This window comes from Bidens hawaiensis, unplaced genomic scaffold (genome assembly GCF_021521415.1).
Source record: "Bidens hawaiensis isolate Kalapana, Puna unplaced genomic scaffold, B.hawaiensis_p1.1 tig00043918_1, whole genome shotgun sequence".
In the NCBI taxonomy this organism is placed as follows: Eukaryota; Viridiplantae; Streptophyta; class Magnoliopsida; order Asterales; family Asteraceae; genus Bidens; species Bidens hawaiensis.
The window spans coordinates 18901-44757 of NW_027497783.1; the positions used below are offsets into that span (position 1 = coordinate 18901).

Sequence of the window (25857 nt, forward strand, 5' to 3'; positions counted from 1 at the left end):
ATTGGACCGAAGATCAAGAAGAAGCTTTTCAGATTTTAAAACAGAAGTTGTGTAGCGCGCCAATCTTGTCCTTACCAGAAGGAACCGATGGATTTGTAGTATATTGTGATGCGTCTCGCTTAGGTCTTGGTTGTGTGCTTATGCAATGAGACAAGGTGATAGCATACGTGTCCAGACAACTCAAGGTAGATGAAAAGAATTAAGCGACGCACGATTTGGAACTGGAAGCTGTTGTGTTTGCTCTTAAGATTTGGAGACATTATCTGTATGGAACCAAATGTACAATATTTACTGATCATAAGAGTCTCCAGCATATCTTTGATCAGAAGGAGCTAAATATGAGGCAACGTCGATGGGTAGAATTACTCAATGATTACGACTGTGATATTCGTTACCACCGAGGTAAAGAGAATGTTGTGGCTGATGCATTGAGTCGAAAGGAAAGAGAAAATCCTCTGGGTGTTCGTGCATTAGGGTTGACGATTCAAACGAGTCTCACTACTCGAATTCGTGATGCACAGCGTGAAGCCTTGAAGCCCCAAAATGTAAGGTTTGAGAAACTTCGAGGACTTGAAAATGAACTTGTCACAAAGTCTGATGGAACACTATATCCAATTGATCGAGTTTGGGTACCACTCTATGGAAATCTGCGTAATCTTGTTCAAGACGAAGCGCATAAGTCTGGATATTCGATCCACCCATGATCAACCAAGATGTACAATGATCTCCAAGAACATTATTGGTGGCCTAACTTGAAAAGAGTAGCCGTTTATGTCAGCAAGTGCCTGACATGTTCCAAAGTGAAAGCTGAACATAGAAGACCGCCTGGACTACTGCAACAACCAGAGATCCCACAGTGGAAATGGGATAATAATACCATGGACTTCATAACCAAACTGCCAGTTACGCCGCGAAGTCATGATGCAATTTGGGTAATTGTGGATAGATTAACTAAATCCGCACAATTTATACCCATTAGAGAAAAAGACAGAATGGGAAAGTTAACTCAGCTTTATCTGAAAGAGATCGTAGCCAACCATGGCATACCTGTCTCGATCATTTCTGACAGAGATGGTCGTTTTGTTTCTCGTTTTTGGCAATCTCTTCACGAATCCCTAGGAACTCGCTTAGATTTGAGCACTGCCTATCATCCTCAGACAGCCGGGCAAAGCGAGAGAACTATCCAAACATTGGAAGACATGTTGCGAGCCTGTATCATTGATTTCGGAAGTAGTTTGGATACTTATATGCCGTTAGCTGAGTTCTCTTATAATAACAGTTATCACTCCAGTATTAAAGCTGCTCCATTTGAAGCTTTGTACGGAAGGAAATGTCGATCTCCTCTTGTTGGGCAGAAGTCGGAGAAAAGCAACTTACAGGACCTGAAATTGTCCAAGAGACCACCGATACGGTCTTTCAGATCAAGGATAGGTTAAAAGCTGCAGCCGACAGAGAGAAAAGTTATGCGGATAATCGCGGGAGACCGTTGGAATTTTAGGTAGAAGACCAAGTGTTACTAAAGGTATCGCCTTGGAAAGGCATAGTCAGATTTAGTAAAAGGGGAATGCTAAGCCCACGATACATTGGACCGTTCAAAATCACCGAACGAGTAGGGCCGGTAGCCTATCGACTCGACCTACCTTCGGAACTCAGTGGAATACACGACGTATTTCACGTATCCAACCTGAAGAAATGTCTATCCGACGAATCGCTGATTGTTCCTATTGAAGACATAAGGGTTGATGATAAGCTTCGATTTGTAGAAGAACCTGTTGAAGTCATGGACTGGAAAATTCGGAAGCTAAGACGTAACAGGATTAAGCTAGTCAAAGTCCGCTGGAATTCAAGATTTGATCCCGAGTTCACTTGTGAATGTCAGGATCAAATGAAGGCGAAATACCTCACCTCTTCCTAGTAGAAACCGAAACCAGTACTAAATCCTAAATTTCGGGACGAAATTTCTAAAAGGATGGGTGAATGTGACCACCGCCAAAAATTAGACTAATCTGGTAATTATCTTAACCGTAATCGCGTATTAATTAGTAAGATAAATATATAGGAATAATATTTTTACCTAAAGTCTTTGATTTTAGTTGAGTTTTAAAATATGGAATTGGAAAAAGTTAAATTTTGTCATGTAGCTGACACTGTATAGATTGACACCAGGTAATATCTCAAAACAGATAAATTCATAAACATGTCAAGACGACCTCGAAAAATTAAATTTTATGTTAAGATATTAGAGATAGTATATAAACTTAATTTCAGAAGGATTGAATCGCGAAAATTAGAAAATAAGTAACCGAAAGCCAGTAGGGGACACCGTAAGGACCCAACATCAAGTTTCTCAGAAAATTATGTTTTTAGACAGACAATGACTGTAATCTAATTTCGTTCAAAGTCTGATAAAAATTATTAGAAACGGAAGTCGTTTGGCTAGATAAATTACGTGATATGTTAAACCTTAATACCTAGATAATACCATATGTTATCATTTTACAACCAACTTTTCCACTCCCTTGCCCCTCTCTCGGCCGCCAATTTTCCCACAAAACCACCCACTTGTATTATTATATTAATATATACATACATACAATGATTATGAGATTACTTGTAAACCTCACCATCCTCCAACACATTTACCTATATACCAACTCATCAACCCTATACTCATCTCTCTCTCCATATATACATATATCACCACCATCATTCCACCATCTCAGTATTTCAAAATCACCATACCCACCATTGTTGAAGATTATGAGTTCTTGATGGAAGCTTAAGCAAAATAGGAGTTTAGGAAGCTAAAGAAGGAGTCATAAACTAACTTAAGGCCATATTATCACCTCCTAAGACACCAAATCCGAAAATCCAAGGTAACCCACTTCAAGATTTGTGTATATTAGTTGTTATTTGATGTTTAAAGCTTGATTTTGGTATGCTTGATATTGTGCATGCAAGTATAATATGGATGTATGCATGCATGTGACGCGTGAGTTTGCATGTGAATGTATAAGATGGGTTTTGTCGATTATAGGACTTGTTATGGATGCATAATAGCTTGTATAGATTATCCACATTGATGTTACTTGATTTTGGTTAACAAATGGGTTAAGGATTGTTTTAATAATGGAAGTAAATGTGTAAATGGTCAAAATATTGGAAATGGATTATGGGTAAAAACACCCATTAGAGCCATGGGTGTTGGTTTGGGTGTTGGATTGAAGTTGTAATCTTGTTAAATGTTAAAATGGTTAAGAATAAGTGATAATTTAAAAAAAAAAACCACTTGGTTGATTTATTAAAAAGTATTTGAAAAGTTGTAAGTAATAGTAATAATGGTTTTGAAAAGGTAAATATGATCTTGGAAAAGGGTTGACAAAAGTGTAGAGATTTGATTATTTTGAAAAGTTACTTACACATGCAAGTAATATAAAAATTTGATTTTTGATCATAAAGCTTATACTTGTCTTGTATTGATTTTTATATGGATTGTAAATGACAAATTAATAGATTGAATGGGACATGTAAAAAGGAATAAAATCTACTAGAAGTACTAGGATGCATGAAACATGGCAACTTAAATAAACAAGAAATTGTGTTAAGACTTGCTAATATAAGAAACTTTGTAAATTGTACAAGATGTTTTCTAAGATGGTTTGATAAGTAACATAACCTTGTGTGGATAATTAAAAACTTGTGGTTATGATTACTTTAGTAAACTCTATTGTAAAGATGGTTGGTATAATAATAAGTTTGTTAAAAATTGCTACTTGCTAGTAATAGAAACTTTGTTGTTAAAGAATCAAGAATGTGTTTGTTTAAAGGATGATAATGGGATGGAGTAGGACTATATTATGGTTTGTTAAGATCTGGAAATTTTGATGCATAAACACCTTGTAGAGATTATAGAAATAACATGTTCATTGTATAGTTGAAAACAGTTAAGGCTTGAGCATGTGTAGAAAAAGAATTGTTTTGTGTGCATACTTGGTGCTAGATGATCAAACATGGATATTATAATATATTACTTGTTATTATATGTATATTTTCTGTACCAAATGGTTTGGTTTTGACATTGTGACTTAAATAGCTTGTCGGTGACTTTAACAGTCAGAAAGTTCGACTTTTAAAGTGAACCGACATGAATTTTTGGAACTGATTTAGAAAAGCTCCTAAAGTCATAATATTCTTATTTTTAACATAAGTTAAAGTATAAGAAATGTCAAGAATAGCAAAACTTAAACCGACCCGGTTCGTGTCGCGAAAACCGACACTAAAACGTTAAAAATTGGCATTTTTAAGAAATTGGCAACAAAATAAAAACCATAACATTTTTATTGAAAAACTAATAAAACTTGACTAAAAACTATATAAAAAGTAAAGCTCAAAACCGACGAAACCGGCAAAACCGACAAAACCGATTATAATAGAGTCAAAATTCTAAATAAAATAATAATTTAAATTTTTTTAAAACACTCCAGCAAAAAAAGGTAATAATTTTTATAAATTTTAATAATTAATTTAAATTATTAAATAAAACAATTATTAGTTGATTATTACTTGTTTATATTTTTAAGTGCGTACTTATAGAATTATAAGTAGTAAACTTTATGTGTTGTGTGCTTGTGTGGATTTTTATAATAAGAATATATATATATATATATATATATATATATATATATATTGGTCAAACATGTATATAGTTAACCAATTTTTGTCAAACCCGAACTTAAAATTAACGAACGTGTACTAATATAGGACACGAGCGTTTATACAAACATCGGATTCAAAGGTGAGTTCTTCCTCCGAAAAGAATATTGTATACTTATATTCGTATTTATATATATGTTTTGAAAGTGCATTATACTTTACAAATTGTCATTATTGTGGGATGAATCAATTTGGTTAAATAACTGTTAACCGAATTGAGGGCACATAAATGTTGGTAGATCTATCGGGGTGACGCCCCCGACTTCCATTCGCGTTGGGTTAAAAGTGGGAATATTTCAAATATGGTACGTTTCGAGTTATCAAATTGGTAGTCATACACGCGTTGTATTCTTAGCTAGTTTACAACTAACGCTTTTTGTGCTTAAAGGTATAATGTAGGTTTCGTTATTGTGTTGTGCCGTGTAAAGATCGGTATTGTTGGGAGTATAATGGCCGTACACTATTATATTCATATGTTGTTTATATATAAATTGTCTATATTTATATAATAAGTTTTTCTCGGGAATAACTCACCAACATTCGTGTTGACCCAAATATTATTTGATAATGTTTTGCAGGTAAATGACGGTTTCGTGTGAAGGCGTGGAGCGAGGCGTCGGTGTTTGAATAAAAGAATGGGACCGTTATGTTAGTTTTTAATAATAAAAATTATGTAAACTCTGATGTTTATCAAATATGTATAATATAATATTAAACGTTGTGTTTTTATGATTGGCTATTCGTTACAACAATTATCACCGTCCGAAAATTTGTTTAGTTGTAAAGACTTCCACTGAAATTATTATTATGAGATTTTCGGAGCGTGACACATTATAAGTCCTTAAACACCTTGAATGAAAGGCATGTAAGTCCGAACTGCGTGGCATGTAAGTCCAACGTTCAACCTCAAATGTTTGTAAAGCTTTGAAATAAAAACATAATAAGAAAATTTAATATTCTGTCATTAAAAAATATTTTGACCAAATATCAGTGGGTTGAAGTCAAATGGGTTGATCTGGTGAAAGCCAAATAAGCCTTGAGAAAAGATATGAAACATCATAGTGCAATAAAGTTATCCATTTATGTATTATGCAACTAGTTGAACTTAAGCATATCACCAAAGAAATGAAATGTGTGCTAAGTTAATACCTGCTATTAACTTGCCTATTATGTCGTAATAATGCTGAGAATGAAGTATTTAAAGGTGACTTAATCAATATGATCCCATGTTGAGATTTTTTCGTAAAAGAGAAAAACATTTGAAAAGATTAAACTGAAATTTGATCTCATTGTGCACCATTTGCTCTTAACTATGAACTATAATGAGAAAACTGTTTGCTGAACGGTTTAAGTCAAAAAGTGTTGCATTTCACTTTGAATATGTCTACATATGTAATTTTGAGTAAGCTTTGATGCTTTTAAAATTTCGAGTATACTTAAGTGTTTTTATTTGAAGTTTAACTCATTCGAGCATACTTGATACTTCTTTGTTATGAATATGTTTGATCATACATTTTCGAGTAAACTTTGATGAATATGTACTTTCGAGAAATTTTGGTTGTTTTAGAAAGTCATCTCATTTGTGTAGACCTGATGAATGTGTGATAAGTATGTCTAAATATGTTTGAATAGGTGTTTCGAGTAAACTTGGGTGTTTTAGTTGAAATTTACTTATTTCAAGCATACTTCTTGACTTTGGATTGAATTTGATCAAAATGAATATTTTTCGAGTAAACTTGACTATTTACTTAATGTTTAGCTCTATCGAGAAAACATGGTAAATGTGCCAAATATACTTGTTAAAGTATAGCTTTACTTATGTGTTGAATATACCTGAATACGTTCTCTAAAATATTTGAAATCTGGGTTTTTGGCAGTATTCATGTAGTAATGGACAAAAATCATTTAAAACCCACTTCCAAATGCACAAAGGTACACCATAAAAGGGGGACTTAGAAAAATTTTCATTTTCACCTTTTCCCTCTTTCTCTCTTGCATTATTATCCACTTGCTCGTAACCTAGATACCCAATCGTTGCTCAAAATTCCTACCCAAAATTTGCCCTCCTTTTAATTCCGACCCGGTAAGCTTAAATTGAATGATTTCCGACAGTCATTGTATTAGTTTCGGGTTTCTGTTTTATATTTACTGACATCTCTGTTTTCTATGAAGGTTATTAATTTGTTAAAGAACAGGTTCATAAAGATTATCCTTTATATTTTTTTCTTCAAATTTCACTTGATGCATGATAAAGTAATGAACTTTAATGACTTATTTCACTCTGAAAGTATTTTTGTATGTGCTTGTGTAGAAACATGTTGTGCGCCTTTCTCCATATTACTGAGGAGAATATGCATGTGGAGCTAATGATGCAATGGCTGAAATGCTCTAATCTTCAGTTTGCTTTAACTGAAAGCCCTGTGATTAACAGAAATCATCACCTTGTTTTATAGAGATAAGTACAATTGGAAGATGACATAAATTGGCACATAATTGATGCCACAATGGCTGGAAGGCAAGTGGAAATAATCGAGAACCTGATCAGAGCAAGCCTTCAACTTCATGATGATCTAAAGGTTCAATTGTCGTATACTATCCAGAGACTATTGAGAACCTTCGAAGAAACCATGGGTTATCAAGGGAATGTACACGAAGGCCAATTTAAGAAAGGAATGTTCCCGGTCTTATAACGAATCATGATCCATCATAAAATTCAAGGGTTTACACCAAGAAGGGTACTTGGACCCTAATGAGTAGGGAAATATCTACAGCCATAGTTGCTGTTGTTTATAATAGGCCTTTTAGTTTTTCAAGAATGATCTTCAATGGACTGGTGGTGAACTTAAGAAAGCTGGGGAATGATCTTTGATATCTGGAATTACACATGTGCTCCAAGACCCAAATGTGTATAAAAGTATTAAAAGATTGGGTCCAACTAGCCATTTTAACCATGATGTGGAATATGATAATATACCATAGTTGGTAGACCATGAAGTGGAGATTATGGAGGTAACAGAGTCACCAAGAGTAACTAGTGATGAGGGAAGTAGTAGGAGTAAAGATGATAATGATATATCAGACTCTGATGATGAGAATGATGATGGTGGAGATGATGATAATGAAGATGTTAATATTGTTGTTGAAGGAGATAGAGAGAGAAAGAGGATGAGAATGATAATGTTAACAATGTTGTGCATGAAGTTGTGTTAGCAGTTGAGGGCGAGACTGACAACGTTGTTTCTATACCACCTACCTCACCACAGAACCAATTACCATATCAAGACTATACCCATGAACCATACATCCCTTCACCACCACACCAAGACCAACCTTATGAACCATACTTTCCATCACAACCAACATCACCACAAACTCAAACCTTTGAACCACAATCCCTAACCTTTGAACCCCAAACCCAAACCCAACTTAAAACTCAAACACAACCCCACACCCAAACCCTTGAAACTGAAACCCAAACATACTTGAACCTGAAACTTATATACCATAATACATTCCATCCCATCTCATAAGCCATCATTTGCGAAACTCAAGTGAAAACATCTTTAAAAGCCCACCTCACACCACACAACCAACCCAATCACCTGATCCATTTCCTTTTTCACCAATAAACTAACCATCCCCTGATGCAAGAATGAGACTTCTTCTTGATAGACACATGAAGGTTTTAATAGAAATATATGATTTGCGGAGGGATAATGTAGCCTTGAAAGATAGAAACACTGATCTAGAATCTCAACTAGAGCAGGCTTTACAAAAAATTCAAGCCCTAGTGGCTTAGGGGGGAGAATTTACCTATTTCTGGTGTTGATGCTGATAATGTGTTGAAATCTTGGGAGAAGTATATGGGAGTGAGGAGGATGAGGATGAAAGAAAAGATGAGGAGGATAATGGAGGATATGATGCTGATATCTCTTATGATATAGTTCAAGATTATGACATAGGTGAGAGGGTGGAATTGTGAATGAAACCGAAAATGTTAATGTGAATATGCAGGAGGATGAGATGAATGTGGAAAATAAGGAGGAAGGAAATAATGACATGGTTGCTGAAAATATTGTTGAGAATGTGATAATTGATGATGTTGTGAATACTGAAGATGCCGATGATAAAAGTAAAAAATATTCTAACCTTGAAATACTCAATGGAGACTTTGACAACATTGAGTCATTAATTTTGGTTGAAAAAGAGAAAGAGGTTGATGATGAATTGAATGATTCATTTAGTGAGACTGATGACTTCCCAGATTACTTCCCACCCACAGTGGTGAGGGAAGTAGGCCCGTCAAGACTTGAAATTGAAGATGATAAAAAAAGAAGAATCAAGGGAAAAGTTGTTGCTTAACATGAAGGCCAACGGCAACCCTTATACAAAGAAGATTGAGTCTAAAGATGAGCTACTCTTCGTTGATGAATCAGTTAAAGAAGGGATTAAAAGACATGATAAGATTGTTGGAGAGTGGATTCAAAAGAGATATGCTTAGCAGATATCTAACAGATAAAGAATTGGAAGAACAAAGAATAATGTTGGAAGAATGTGAGTTGAGAAAGAAACTAGAAGAAGACAAAAGGGAAGTTGAACATGAAGTGATTGAGGGGTTGTTGAGGCTACAACAAGTTGAAGAAGCTGAAAATGCACTGGCCATTGTCATTTATAAATTTCAAAAACCTAAAACCCCTGAACAAACATCAAATCAGATTCCTAACCTGAAATAACCAATTCCGTTGCTAAATCTGTAACTAAAAAATCAGATATGCAGTTGGTGACTGACCTTGATGGATAAACTATTCAAGAAGATATGGTGAAGAAAGCTAGTAAAATGATGAATCAAGTCTAATTAATGAAATAAAAAGGGATGAAAGGAGCTTGCTAATTTATCTGTTGAGATATGTAAGGAAAAGAAAAAGATTAGGAGTGAATAAAATCCCTGATGAAGCCTTGCCTAAAAAGAAGAAAGGGGTAATCAATGTAGTACCTTTGCAAGTTGTGAAACCTATAGATTATGTGAATGAGCCACAGATTGATGCCTCAAATGACTAGGCTGATGCTGAGGATGATGAGATGGATGAAAATAATGAAGAAGTTCATGATTCTCCTCAAATGGACTTAACTGACATACTCAGAGAGAACATCCAAGAAAGACTTGATGAAATAAAGAGGGAAGTTCCCAGAATTGTGCAACTAATGGGACATGGTTTTAGATTTAAAGAGTTGGTAGAATTAAATGAAGAACAACTGGATTTGTTGTTAAGAAAAAGAGAGAGGAAGTAAGAAAGATGAGAGAGAAAAGAAATAGGTTTACACAGAAATATCTAGCATACCTAAGGCTGCACAACTTCTCTAATAAATAGTTGAGCCACATGAACTATGAAGATCTTGAAAGTGTCTACAAATCCACACAAGAGAGAGTTAACGAATAGGAGAAGAAACAAATACAAAGAAAATACTCTGATGATCAGAAATGATCTGATGAGATATTTAGAAGTGAAGAACTAAGTCAAAGCATAATATTTGGTGAATATCAAGACCCAATATGTATCTCAGGTCGGAGGATACTATGATATTCGCTTGTACTCAAATTTACTTATGACCACCAATCACATGGATTCCGTGCACTAACATTTGAGGGTGGGTCAGTCCAATATTTACATCCCATAAATATCTATGAACTTTGGCAGCATACCCTAGCTCTATATTCATACCTTATGAATATCCACCAATCCAAGTTCATAATAGTCTTACCTTCATATTTGTTCCCAAAAATACGAATGACTACGGACATTTGGAATAATTAACTTATTCACGGATTTAGTAATGCTAAAATGGAACATAACTCATAATATCATAATCATAAACCATAATCATATGAATGAGTCAAAATAACAATTGTTCCGATATCCAAATACAAAATAGATCAAATCCAATCACTAGAATATCGAAGTCCTAAGGCGCAAGTATGACCCTCATGCTTCGGACTCTCAAGGAGCTTCGTGAGTGGATCCGCAATGTTTTGATCGGTGTGAACTTTGCTAATACATATCTTTCCTTTTTCAACTTCATCCCTTATGTAGTTGAATCTCTGCTCAATGTGCCTTGTCTTTTGATGTGCACGGGGTTCCTTGTTTGAGCAATCGCACCCTCGTTGTCACAAAATATCTCTAGAGGTTCCCGAATGGTATGGAACACCCCTATGTCGGCAATGAACTTTCTTATCCATGCAGCTTCTTGAGCTGCAAATGAGGCAACGATGTATTCCAATTCAATGGTAGACAATGCTACCACATCTTCTTTTGTGCTCTTCCAAGAGACTTGCCCCACCATTCATAACCAAAACATATCCTGATTATGATCGTGAATCATCTCGATTAGTTTGGAAACTCGCATCCGTGTAACCCTTTACAACGAGTTCCTGCTCACCAGATCCATATATTAGCAACATATCCTTAGTCCTTCTAAGGTATTTCAATATAGTCCTAACCGCCATCCAGTGGCTACTTCCCGGATTTTGTTGGTATCTACTTGTCATGCTATAAGCACGTGACACATCCGGTCTAGTGCATATCATGGCATATAGGATAACGTTCATTTTCTCTTGATCATCTTTGAGATTGGACATTAAGACAAACTCAATATCGTTACTCTTTGAATAGGTACCAAGTCGTTCTTAGAGTTCTCCATCTTGAACATTTTCAAGATTTTATCAATGTTTGCACTTTGGTTTAAGCCTATCAACCTCCTTGATCTATCCCTATAGATCTTTATTCTCAAAATATGGGCGGTTTCACCAAAGATCTTTGATGGAAAAACAACTCCCAAGCCAGGCTTTTACACCTTCCATGATTGGAATGTCATTCCCAAACAATAGTATGTCATCAACATACAATACTAAGAAAGTAATGATGCTCCAACTAGCTTTCTTATGCACACAAGCCTCATCAGCGTTTTTGATGAATACAAATTTCTTGACCTCTTCATCAGAACAGTGATTCCAACTTCTAGATGCTTGTTTCAATCCATAGATTTATTTCTTTAACTTGCATACTTTATTAGGATGTTGTGGATCGACAAAACCTTCGGGCTGAACCATATACACATCTTCTTCAAAATGTCAATTTAGAAAAGCGTTTTTGACATCCATTTGCCAAATCTCATAGTCATAATATCTGGCTATGGCAAATAATATCCTAATTGACTTCAGCTTTTCCACGGGCGAAAAGGTCTCATCATAATCAACCCCTTGAGTTTGAGTAAAAACTTTAGCTAAAAGTCATGCTATATAAGTATCCAAGTTTCCATGTATATCGGTTTTCCTTTCGAAAACCTACTTACTTTCAACTGGCTTGGAGTTAAGAGGTGGTAAAACCAAATCCTATACTTGGTTGTCATGCATGGATTGCATCTCAACATTCATAACTTCAAGCCATTTGTCACAAACGGATTGTGACATTGCATCGTGGTATGTGGTGGGTTCATCTAAATCTACCACATAGTATCCATCCATAAAAAATCCAGATCTTTCGGGTGGATTACTAATTCTACCAGATTTTCAAGCGTTTTGTGAGTCTTGATCAACCATTTGATCATTCTCAACAAACTCTTATTGAGTGCTAGTATCAACCAATCGTGTATCGGCTTGTGGTTCTCAATCCTCCTCGAATTCCACCGTTCTACTAGTTCCTTCCATAAGGATCTTAGTTTCCAAGAAATGATATCCCATAGAGTCTATGGGATATCCTCAAAGATACACTTTGTGGATCGGAATTCAAGTTTTTTTTGGGTGTTGTGCTTAACATAAGCCTCACAACCCCATACCTTTAAATATGATAATGATGGAACCCTTCCAAGCCATATTTCAAAAGTTGTCTTGTCCACTTTCTTGGTTGGGGCCATATTTAGAATACGGGCTGCCGAGAGCAATGCGAAACCCCAAAATGATAGAGGAAATGTGCTTCTAGCCATCATTGATCGAACCATATCCAGTAAAGTTCGATTCCTCCTTTCGGACACACCATTACGTTGTGGTGTTCCGGGTGGAGTAAGTTGTGAGATGATCCCACACCTCCTAAGATGATCTAGAAAAGCATCATTAAGGTATTCACCTCCTCTATCCGAACGAAGTACTTTGATGGTTTTATAGAGTTGATTTTCTACTTCATTTTGGAAGACTTTGAACATTTCAAAAGCTTCATCTTTGTGTCTTAACAAGTACAAATACCCATAACGACGATAATCATCAATAAAGGTAATGAAGTATCTTTCACCATTCCTTGTCATTGCCTTAAAAGGACCACATAAATCCAAATGTATGATACCAAATAAGTCTTTTGCCCTTTCGTTATTTCCACTAAAGGGTTCCTTGTTCATCTTTCCTTGTAGAAAAGATTCACACTTATCAAATGAATCATCATTTGATTCCAAAATACCATTCTTTTGAAGTGTGTGTATGCGATCCTTGTTTATGTGACCAAGGCCACATGCTAAAGATAAGCCTACTCAAATCCATTTTGAGTATCATGAACTAATTCATAAATGCCATTAGACAGCATCGCTTTTAAAATAAGAGACATTATTCATGAAAATACAAATACCATTGTCCACAAACTTTAAATCATAATCATATTGTGTTAAAAGAGAAACGAGGATAATGTTCCTAGTCAAACTAGGAGCATACAAAATGTTTTTCCAAACAACTTCCAAACCATTTGGAAGCTTCAAAGCATAGTCTCCTTGGGCTTCGACATCAACTTTTGCTCTGTTGCCCATGAAGAGACTTGTATCTCCTTTCTTGAAATGCTTATTTCTTTGAACTCTTGCAACAAATTGCAAATATGAGTTCCACATCCGGTATCCAATACCCATGTGTTTGAAGAAATAACATTAAGATCAATATGGATCATGAAAGTTGTACCCGAGGTTAGCCCCGCATTCCTCTTGTCTTTCAACTCTTTGAGATAGGTTGGACAATCCCTCTTCCAATTTCCTATCTCACCACAACCAAAGCACGGGTCATCTAAGCTAACCTTTAGATTCTTTTCCTTTGGTTTGGGTGGTTCCGCTTTAGCTTTCCCTTTGACCTTACCCTTGACGTGTCCCTTACCTTTAGTAACCTTTGCTTTAGGTTCCGAGTGATGCCTCTTCACTGATTGTGTTTCTTCTATATGACATGCATGAAGCGCTTGAATCCTTTCAAAGGGCGTTCCACCTAACTTGAGTAAGGAAAATTTCCTTAAGCTGAGTGATCATGTCATATGCCCCATGATTTTAAAAATCCTTTTGAATCTTGGGAATCATAGTTCCCAACATGAGACAAGAAACTTGCACCTAATCCTCAATGTATTTCAACCAATCGTTATAGACATCTACTTCGTCAATGTTTGGTTCATCGGGAACAAGATCGTCTAATTATAAGATTTCTTTTCTTTCTTGAGAACCATTCTCAAGTTTCAATACCAGTCCATTGTTACAGTGAAGACGATCCTTATCAATTATAGCTCTTTGTGATAGGTTATGCACGGGCGGGATAATTGCGTTAGGTGGGTTGTAGATTGCGGTTATCTACATAAATTTTACAAAGCTCAATTTTAGTATTTTCGATATCATTTAAATAAATCTAATCGTTAATACCCTTTATGTCTCTAAGACAATTAATGATTAAAATCTAGAAACCAATGTTACATTCACATAGTAGTTAGGTGACCTTTATCCTACTATTGAATTAACATGGTAGTCAACGTTTGACGATTGCAACCCCTTGCAACTTCTAGTTTTATGGGATCGGTTAAACATCATATGTTTAGTTGGCAAGTTTAATCCCATCAACACCTTTGTAAGCCATGCTTCGGTGACCCTATTCACATAGTTTCCAAATCAAGTCGTTCTACTTACACACACATGTGAATTTGCACATACAAGTGGTTAGGTGACCTTTATCCCGCGAATATAGAAAACCCACCTCTAACTCACAAGTTTTCTCCAATGTGGTTAGGTGACCTTTATCCCACAAATATGGCAAACCCACCTCAAACTCACAAGTTTTCTCCAATGTGGTTAGGTGACCTTTATCCCACATTGAGTTCCCAAGTGATTCGAGTGTTGTAGAAAAGGATGGTGTTAAACTTGTTTTAAAAGGGTTTTAAGTTATTTAAATTCTAGATTGGAAAACTATTTATGTACCTTGCTTTGCATGCATTCAAATGTATGGTACTTTGTTTGAAAACCAATTTTCAAAGTTCCTTTTAATAAAACCGATTTTATTTTGAAATCATTAACCTTTAATCAAATCAATTTTATTACCTAATGATTTCTAAGGAACCAATTTTATGCAAGTTGTTGATATTAAGTTTGTTAATTATCCTTATCCAAATAAGATAAAATAAAATATAAATCAACCATGCAAGCATAAATAAACAAACACAAGTTCATAACCATAGCCACCTAATCTTGGCCACAATTGGTGACCGAAACAAGTGTACCAAAAGTCTCTCCTAGGGAACCAAATGAACAAAGGAATGGCCAAATGAAAAAAGGCATGTGTCGGTGAACTTCCACCTAATCCCACATCCAAATGCCTCAAGTGTCCACTTTCGTGTTGTGACTTCTCCACTTTATTTGGGCTTCCTTTTGGGCTCCAACTTCAGCTCCTAGCTTCCATGGGCCTCCAAATTTGGGCTTTGGTTATTGGGCTAGAATCCCATCTTGGACTATGAGGTCCATTAACACCCAAAACCAAAACCCTAACTTTGTGTGCATATTCTTTAGTAAAAGAAATACAACTAATCTACTTATTATTACAAACCAATATGAATAAATAAATAAATAGATTACAAACCCAAATAAATGAATTTTACAACCATATTGAATAAATCCCAACACAAACACACATCGAAACACAAGGTCATGGCTAGGTTATGTACATTCAAATGCACATCCAAATATGCACGTATTACATGTATAAAATGGTTCCCCTTTTGAACCTCAAACTTTCGGCCAAGGACAAGAAAACCGAAAGTTTCGGGTTTTGTCCAAACATAACAACCAATCATCCAAATGACTTAATTCTTCAAGATTATCACATGCATGGAAAGCATAATCTTGAAAAACCAAGGGGTAACCAAAACCAAAAAAATTTTGGCCATATGGTGAACCACACCATAAAACCCAAAAAATATTTAGATCTATTGAAGCATGTATCCGGATAAGCGGCTTTTGATGCCATTGTTAGGTTTTAACAAGATTATCAAAGTCAAATAAACCCATTTATATGAAAATTTAGCGGATTAATTTGTTTTAAATCTTTTTATTTAGATTTGTATAAAACCGATTTTATATGTAAATCCCAATCCTCGTATCCATATACGAAATTACATGCTTACCAAAATCAACAACCACAGGGTGTTTATGTAATACAACCTTTCAAGGTGTAAGGAGAATGAAGAAGATGATGGCTGAATAGTTAGCCTTCAAGGGAGAAGTGCCTCAAGCTTGTATACCCCCAATCCACCAACAAACACCTTGTCTTGCTAGGATTTAATAACACTTGCACACAAAATTTCTTCCCTGTGTTTCTTCTTCTTGGCTGAATTCAAGAGAGAAGAGAGAGAGAGAGAGAGAGAGAGAGAGAGTAATATTGCATGCAATGTGTATGGTTGTATCTTGTGTTGTGTCCCAAGAAAGATATAAAGAGAAAATTAATTTAAACAAAAAGGGTGGGAATTTCCCCCCAAAATGGCTGGTCCTACAAGAAAATATTTTCTCTTTCTTTCCTAGAAACACACTAATATTCCACGTACTAGTCACATGACTAATACTCCATGTACTAGTTGCAGGTCTAATGAAACTTTGTGACATGTAACACTTTTAACATGCCATAACTTTCATGCAATATATCATAACCATTATCATATATATCTTTTAACCAACTTAAATAATATCATAAGATAATCTCTCTAAATAAATTATCCATATAATTTATTGATTCCTCTAGTGCAAAATATTTTGAAACCCATTTTCTATATATCATAAGTGTTAATATTTATTTGTTAGATCATATCTACAATAAATAATATGGCGTTTGTCTTGCTTGTTATTGGGTATGACCCGACTTGGATCATAACGTACTAGCCACATCAATTATATTATTATAATATGTGTCTTGGGTAGACCGATTCCAACACTTATAGTTTCTGTTAGTCCTTTCTCATTGCAATCTCTGATGAAATGGTGCCTGATTTCAAGATGTTTGGTCTTTGAGTGTTGAATAGTGTTTTTCACAATGAACAAAGCAGCAGTGTTATCAATGAAAATATGAGTGTTCAAGTAATTCATATTGTAATCAAGTAGTTGATTCTAAATCCAGAGGACTTGAGCAAAACAAGCAGATGCATCAATTTATTCAACTTCAGCAGTTGAAATTGAAAAAGTTGTTTGCTTCTTGCACTGCCATGATACCAGCCTATCTCCCATGAATTGACAACCACCTGATGTTGTGTTACTGCTCATATTGCATCCATCATAGTCACTATTGTGTAGGCAAGGAGATCAAACGCATTGTTTTTGGGATACCAAATACCCAAGTTAGGCTTTCCTTTCCGGTATTTAAAGATTCTCTTGACATCAGTCGTATGAGATACTTTAGGATTTGCTTGGAATCTTGCACACACACACACAACAAACATGATATCTGGTCTTGAAGTAGTCGATACACAAGTGAGTCAATCTTAGCTCTATATTTATGTTAATCCACAAGCTCCCTCTTTTCATCAGCTACCATCATCTCATGTGTGTTCATTGGAGTAGAAGAAATCATCAAGTCTTGGCATTTGAACTTGTTCAAGATTTCTTGTACATACTTGGATTGACAAATGAATATTCCATCCATGTTTTCTTGAACTTGCAATCCAAGGAAGAAATTCATCTCTCCCACAGAACTCATACAGTATTTAGACTTCGTGACCTCTTCAAACTCTAAACACATATGTTCATTAGTTTATCCAAAGATGATATCATTAACATAAACTTGAAGTAGAAGTAATTATCTTCCTCTTTTCTTGTAGAAGAGGTCTTGTCAATGGCTCCTCTTTGAAAACCATTAGCAAGTAGATGACTAGACAACTCATCATAACAAGCTCTTGGAGCTGGATGTAGTCCATATAGAGCCTTGTTAAGTTTATATACTCTATTTAGACAATTAGGTTTCTTAAAACCTGGAGGTTGAGTGACATACACCTCCTCTTCTATTTTACCATTAAAGAAAGCAGATTTAACATCTAACTGACACACTCTTATATTCTTTGATACAACATAGGCCAAGAAGATTCTAATTGCTTCTAGCCTTGCTACAGGAGCAAAATCTTCTTCAGAGTCAATCCCTTCTTCTTGTAGACATCCAAGTGCAATTAATCTTGCCTTGTTTTTCATTACAAGCCCTCTTCCAGCCTTCTTGTTTCTGAAAACCCACTTGGTACCAATTGCAAATTTTCCTCTAGGCTTGTCTACTAGTTCCCAGACTTCCAGATTTCTAAATTGTGCTAACTCTTCCAGGATTTCTTCTACCCAACAATTTTCCTTCAAAGCTTGAACAATGTTCTTAGGTTCTATTTGAGATAGAAAGCAGGAGTATGAACAAATATTTGTAGTTTCAGATGCACTTCTGGTCACTCTTTCATGGACTTCACCAATGATGTTTTCAGCCGAATGATCTCTTTGAACATAAGGAGTTTGAATGATTTGATTTGAAGTTAAATTTGAATCCATATTTGATTCATTAAGATCAGGTTCTTCAATGATCAAATTTTGTGATTCATTGTTCATTTCAGCTTCTTCAACATTATGAGTTGATGTTGATGCAACATCATTTGCCATGTTCAAGCTTTGAAACAAAGTTTCAAATCTTGATTATCTTTCATTTTGGTCTTGATCTTGTGGGCAACTTGTTTGATCATTATTCATGTCATGATTTTCTTGATCTTGTGGATGATCAACTTGTACATTTTTCTCAACTTCATTTTGATTTTCTTCAGAAATGTTCCTGTTACAGTAAAACTCATGATCTTCGTCAGCAACTTTAGTATTTAATTTGTCTAATTCAATTTTATTTTCAGAAGTTACTTCAGGAACACTTTGTTCTATAAGAATTTTCATCAATGTCTTCGAGATAGATTTTGAAAGATTTGATCAACTTCTCTAGATAAAACAACCATGTTGCTCCATCAACAGTGTTGAACTGATTCTCATTAAAACTGACATCAAATGATTCAATCACACTCAAATGATCTTTCACATAAACTCTATATGCCTTTGAGTGTGAAGAATAACCAACAAAGAAACAGTCTAATGATTTTAATTGAAACTTGTTCAAATAATCTTTTGTGTTTAACAAAGAACATTTGCAACCAAATGGCTTGAGAAACTTGATGTAGCGCTTTCTTTTGTAAAAAATCTCATAGGGATTTTCGTCTTGTCTTTTGTTAGAAGGACTCTGTTTTGAACATAACATGTAGTGTTAATTGCCTACACCCAAAATGTTACAGGCAAATAAGCATCTACAAGCATGGTCCTTGCCGCTTCAATTAATATTATATTTATTCTTTTCGCAACACCATTTTTTCAGTAGTACTAGGAGCACTGAATTGTTGAAATATTCATTTAGCTTGACAAAATTTAGACATTGTCCCATTCCTGAACTCAGAGCCATTGTCACTTCTCATAACTTTAACCCTTGCATCTAACGGATTCTCAATCCTGGTTACACAACTTTTAATCAACTTTGCAACTTCTTCTTTTGAACCTAGAAAGTACCCATATGAATCTTGAATAATCATCTATAATCACCAAACAATACCTCTTTTTGCTAATGCTTGGAACACTTACAGGACCAAAGAGATCCATATGAAGCATTTCAAACACTTGTTTAATGAAGTTTATGAGTTTCGTTTTGTGAGTTGATTTTTGTTGCTTCCCTTTTTGACATGAAATACATTTATTATTCTGCTTGAACTCTCTTGTTGGTAAACCAATAACATGTTCACCATTAACAAGTTTGTTCATGTTTTTGAGATTCACATGTCAAAACTTTCCATGCCATAGTTTTGATTCATTTCAGATGCTTTGGAGGCAAAACATGTTCCACTTCTAGAAACGACATCTTTCATTCTCAGTTCATATAAATTTCCATTTCTAGATGCCATCAATATAATAATGTCAGGTGGAATCACAAACTCAGGTTTCAAAATCAAACAATGAGATTCATCCAATCCAATTTTATAACCTTTATAACACATTCTTGATATGCTCAAAAGGTTATATTGCAAACGTTCAACATGAAAAACATTATCAAAGGAGACTTTCCCATTAGTGAGAATGCTTTTCCCCGCAATCTTCACTCCATTTTCATCAATACCAAAAGCAAATGTGTCTTCAAACTTTTCTTCATAATTGACTAATGATCTTTTATCACATGTCATATGCCTGGAACATCCGCTGTCCATATACCATACATCATTCACTTCTGTGGATTGTTCCTACACAATTTAAAGGAAAAAGATCAGTTAAGTGATGAATCACAAGCTACTTCATCTTGCAAGTCATCAGCAACATCATCATCAGTTGAATTTGGTTTTAGATCCTCATACACCAATTCAATAGACTCATTAGTACCATAACCCGTTTCAAATGAGTTTCTAGAGTAGAGAATTATGCTTTTGCATTCCACAATAACTGTTTCCCTTTTGATGATTGTTATTTGAGCTTCAATTTTTGGCTTCCATAAGAACCCATGTGGTTCATAACTATGTTTCAAAAGAAACTTTTCATCACTTCTGAGTTCTTTTGCTTGCTCTCTTTTGAGGAGTTTCTTCTTTAACTTTTCTCTCCTTTGATTTCTCATAATATTGAGACTTAACATGTGGACATTTGTTTAGTTTCTTGGTAGTGAAACATCCTTTCTTCTCAATTGTTTGATCATTCTTCACTTGCTCATCAACTTTCTTCTTTCACATATTCAAATACTCAGTGTATCTCTTCTTGTAGAATGCAAAATCTTGTCCAAACTTTGTATGGTATGGAACTTGAAATGGTTCTAGAGAGAACCTTTCTTGACATGAATCAGTGTGATGACCATAAACGTCACAGATTTTGCACCATACTTGACCTTTAAAGCTTTCACTTGAGTTTCCCCTTTTAAATCTTTCACATGGTCTTGGGGATCAACTCCAATGGTCTTTTCCAATTTAATTGAGCTTTCAGTCTATTCATTTATTGGTCATGACCATATTCTTACATAATCTTCCATATTTTCCACATTTCCCGCATCAAATAATTCATTATTAGAGACCACTGGATATATTGCAGAAAACGATCTTCTCTTTTGAAGATTTCACATTCTTCTTGTTGACTTTGAAACTTGGTTTCTTTAATGACATTTTGCTTGTTTGAGTGTTATTGTTTTTCTTTCCTTTAGTCCCACCACAAAGATCAAAATATTTATGTTCTCTTCTCATCTGCTCATGGTGTTTCCTCATTTTTAGAGTAATTTTTGGTAACAAAGGAATCTGGTCCTTTGAACCTTATCTACTCTTGACTTTTCCATTCATACTACCACAACTTGAACATTATCACTTGATTCACTAGAGTTATCTTCACTTGACACATTATACTCTTTATATTTCTCAGAATCTTGAATTCCAACAGATCTTTCAAGTCTCTTCTCTTTTGTTTCAAAAGTTTTAACCACAAATTCTCCTTTCGCATCAATATTAGCCATCTTATAATTCTCAACATTTCAAACACTTTCTTGAATTGATCAAGATATGCCCCACTACTCTCCTTGTCCACCTTTAATGAATAATTGTCATTAAAGGGTGGAGGAACAACCTTATACTTGTCTTCTTCTTTCATCTTCTACAATTATCCATAGACGTTACCATTTGCCATAATATTTTTAAGAAAATCAACTTCAACTTGAAGTTGAGTGTTCTTTAAAATTTCTTCAAGGTACATCTTCCTTAAACCTTCTATCTCTGTGGTGTATCTAGATTGAGTTTCATAACTGTCCATACTATCTTGCTCTAAACCTTTGATTTGGTTCTTGTAGGTTATTTTACTCATCTCATATATCAGGATCGATTATTCACTTATCAACCTCGTAACCAACAACTAAATGTTGAGAAGACGGTTATGAAAATGTTTATGTGAAAACCCAATGAACATCAATGGCGGAATCAATGATATACAAGGTGTTGCTCAAATAACACAAAGATGAAAAAACACACAAGTCACTTAAAACATTTCCATTGATATTAACTCATAATAAAAAGAATATCTCTAGGGTTTCAAGGTTGAATGTCAGGTGGAGGCTACTTTCCGTACAAAATATTTTGTTTGCTAAGAAAGTGTAATAAGCCGTAAAACCACCTATTGCCTCTCTATCATGAATGTGACCTAAACTTACATTAAATAGGCACACCTGACACCTTCTAAAAACCATAATGATTGTTACATAACATATTCAACTTATTCTAAATATTACAAGCGTAAACAGGTATTTGAGTAACCTTTGTCTTTCTCGAGTAGACCTTGTAAACCATAAGTGTGTTGGAACATTTCTCCAAGCAAGCTTCACTTAGAATATTTTCCTAAGAAAATATTCTTCAAGAAAACTTCAATCTACATGATAATATCAAACTTTGCTCGATAAATTCTTACGAGCAAACTTGTTTTTCTGATCTCTTCAACCTATTGTAGATAACTTATTCTAGCAAACTAAGTGTGCTGGTGACACTTTAGCTTGCTTGAGGTTGAACCTTACTCTTAGAAGTCCTTAGTATAGTTCCATGATAGCTTCCTACAAGTGTGCTTGAGATCACTGTTTATTAACACCTTACGCGACCCACCAAATTACTTGGTTTAAGCTTGGTTTTGTCAAGGGTTTGCTGTGAAACCTCAAGTACTAAAGCTTTGTCTTTTTGTTCAACAGAGAAAATCTCTTTCTGGCTTGTTCTTTGGTCATTCCTCTGTTGATAATCATACATGTGCGGAATTGCCAATTCTACCAATTGTTCTTTGTTGAAGTCCCGAAAAATATCCATTAATATAATTGTTTTCAGCTCACCAGTAGTCATGATCACTTTGAGTGTCTTGGTGCTAGAATCAAAATAAAGATTCTTTGGTAGATCCACATTAGAAGCTTGTCTTTATTGGCTGAACCTGTTGGTAGGGATTGTGACTATTGATGTAGAAGCCCGTGAAGTGTAATGCCTTTGAGGTTGGAGCCTTCTCACATGTCCATTTGACTCAAATTTTTTGACAATATCCTCTTTCTTCATCATGATTAGAGAAAGGTAGTCAACACCTTCCTTGGACAAAATTTTAATCATCTCCATGATTTCTTTGTCCACATGTTCCTATGTTGGAGATCTTGGTCTTCTGAAAGCTTGTCTTTTTAGCCCAGACTATAAGGACATTATTCTTCTTTGATCATCCTCAACTTGGTCAAAATACATCTTTTCTTTGTTGAACAAATCATTCAATTGAAATTGACCAAAGTTGTGAAACATTACCAGCTGTCATATCCTTTTTGAGGATAACTTGCCTTAGAATGTTAATCTTTTCCATGTCTTCCCATGGCTTCAGCTGTATTGTCAAATCAACCTCAAAATGTACTTTTTCATTTTAGGAATCAAGGAAGGAGTTTGAGTTGGTTCTTTGTTCTTGTACTGATCTTTCAACATCTTCCTGTACTTGGCTAAGTCTGACACATATAACGCTTTCTTTTATGCAGTTGTGAGTTTGTTCAATTCATCTCTTACACACCTAGCCTCCATGAGTCTCTCAAGAAGTTCTTTCTCTTTTGATAAGGCTTTCTCTTTCTCCTCAGCCATCCCGACCCTGGCTCTGTCACCTTTGATCTTTCTTTCCCTATCTTCCTCTTCTTTTTGTTTCAATTCTTACAATCCTCTATGTTTCATACACAGCAGCCTTTTGTTGAAATATAAATATCTCTTCATGGAATGGATGTTGATCTGGAAGGTTCCATCTCATTATATTATAAATATCATCCACATGGAGATATTCTAAGTCAAAGTTTACTTCAATGCTTCCCAGAGCTACACCCTCATAATTTCTCAAGAAAAAAGAATGAGTTTTCTTTCAGAGTGTATTTGAGAAATTCTTCCATCCCTTTGAACTTCAAAATTGGGCCTGCTCATCTTCCTTCTCATGCTGTCACACCCGGCCCTGAGCGGCGGAAACAGCCGGGCGCGCACGAGTGGGGATTGATAATTAAGCACGGGCCATTGCAAAACATTCAAAGATTTTTATTGCGCATGAGAAGTTTATTACAAACACATTACATTGTTCAAAGATTACAAAAAGAAACATCCAAGTATAAAACTGAAGATTTCCTCGCCATATCCCCTTACGCGGCGGGTAACCGTGCGCATCGAGGGGATAAAACCAAAATCTTCCAAAAAGCTTGTTTTAGATGTTCAGCGTGTGGTGCTCTAAGTGTGACTCCATGCGCTTCCTAGTTATCTCCTGAAAGACACGTAAAAAACATTTGAATCAGTATAAACTGAGTGAGTTCACAAGTTTTAGTAACTTGATAAAATCATTCTGAAACATTTCTGGCAACATCATTAACATCTGCTTGGTAAAATCGTATTAACACAATTCTGACAATATTCTGATAAAAATCGTTCCGCGGGTTACGCGTGAACAAATTCTGGATACGGTGCTCGTCTATGTAAGTGGCGCAGCCACTACGAGCTAAAATAACGTAAAACCGTCCCGCGAGTTACGCGCAGACGATTCTGGAAAACTATGCTCGTCTATGCAAAGAGGCATTGCCCCTACGAGCTAAGGATACTGTCCCGCGGGTTACGCGCGAACAATTCTGAGAAACTGTGCTCGTCCATGCAAAGAGGCATTGCCCCTACGAGCTAAGGATACCGTCCCGCGGGTTACGCGCAGACGTTGTGCCGGAAAACAAGGCGCTCGTCCATGCAAAGAGGCGCGACCCCTACGAGCGGGCTCAACCCCATAGTACTGCCCCATGCCAGGCACTCGTCCATGCAAAGAGGTGCGACCCCTACGAGTGGGCGGATCAAACCAGCAGTCCCTACCCTTAGAGTTCCAATGGTAAAGTGATCACTTACTCGAGTTCTAGCGCACATACATTGAAAACCTTAGATAACCGTTTGCATTGCTCATCATGAAACATAACTTAAACACATAATCGCTTGCATAGCTTGTAAGTATACCATGATAAAACATTATTTAAGTACGTGTCCCTCGCCCCGAAAGCAGTTTAAAACAGTGAAAACAGTGAAAATAGGGGCTGTGAGACTCACCTGAGGTTCTTGTTAAGGGATTAATCGAGATTCGGGTTTTCTTGGTGTTGGCCTCGGAATCGAAGGTCTAGAATACGATTAAATAACAAGTATATATATTAAGATCAAGAAATAGGAGAATATAAGGGTTGGATAGTAGGTCTCAAGGTTATATTCTCGGCTTACCTAGTAACAGGATCGGAGCTGGAAACAACGGATGCTTGGGAAAGGATTAGTGCAAGTTTGTAGTTCTTTGAAGTGTGTTTTGGGTGATAATTTAGGCTACAAATTTATAGGCAAACTCAAGGGAACACAATCCCTTGCTTTAGGGGATTAAAATCTTTTCATATCTAAATGTAATGATGATAAAGTATGGAAGTTATTATTATTTACTTAAGAGTGGAGTGGTGGATAAAAGATTTTGATTTGATTTGGACAGAACATGCAGATCTGGGGTTGGTGAGAATAGGGTGGCTGACAGTTGACTTTTCATGTTACAGTGTGCTTTTTCAGGTACTTTTGTCAGTGTACAGTAAAAAGTGGAAAATCTCTGAAACACGCTACTGTTTCCTTTCGGGCGGGAGTAATCTCCTTAACTGGAGAATAGACCAAGTGTTCTGCGCGTATAACTTGGTGCGCATAGCTTTCTGCGTATAGGACATGTCTTTGCTGCGGGTAGGTGCGTAACCTTCTCGCAGTTAGGGACATTTGAGTTTCATTTGTAGATTCTCCAGGTGGTCTTGGTATTTCAACATAGTGATCAGTCATGTTGAAGTCAATTCCATCTTGGAGCTTCAGACAA

General features: G+C 35.6%; 2 protein-coding genes across 2 annotated transcripts; both read left to right on the forward strand.

Moving 5' to 3' along the window:
- The first annotated feature begins 338 nt into the window (after positions 1-338).
- Positions 339-704, forward strand: LOC143594582 (uncharacterized). The gene has a single exon (XM_077073851.1). The coding sequence runs from the start codon at positions 339-341 to the stop codon at positions 702-704; it is 366 nt and encodes a 121-aa protein (XP_076929966.1).
- An 860-nt stretch (positions 705-1564) lies between these two features.
- LOC143594583 (uncharacterized) lies at positions 1565-1915 on the forward strand. The gene has a single exon (XM_077073852.1). The coding sequence runs from the start codon at positions 1565-1567 to the stop codon at positions 1913-1915; it is 351 nt and encodes a 116-aa protein (XP_076929967.1).
- The last annotated feature ends 23942 nt before the right edge of the window (positions 1916-25857 follow it).

What these genes read in the sequence shown, in the direction of transcription:
- LOC143594583 (XM_077073852.1), top strand. Translation starts at nt 1,565, where the DNA reads ATGCTAAGCCCACGATACATTGGACCGTTCAAAATCACCGAACGAGTA.
- LOC143594582 (XM_077073851.1), top strand. Translation starts at nt 339, where the DNA reads ATGAGGCAACGTCGATGGGTAGAATTACTCAATGATTACGACTGTGAT.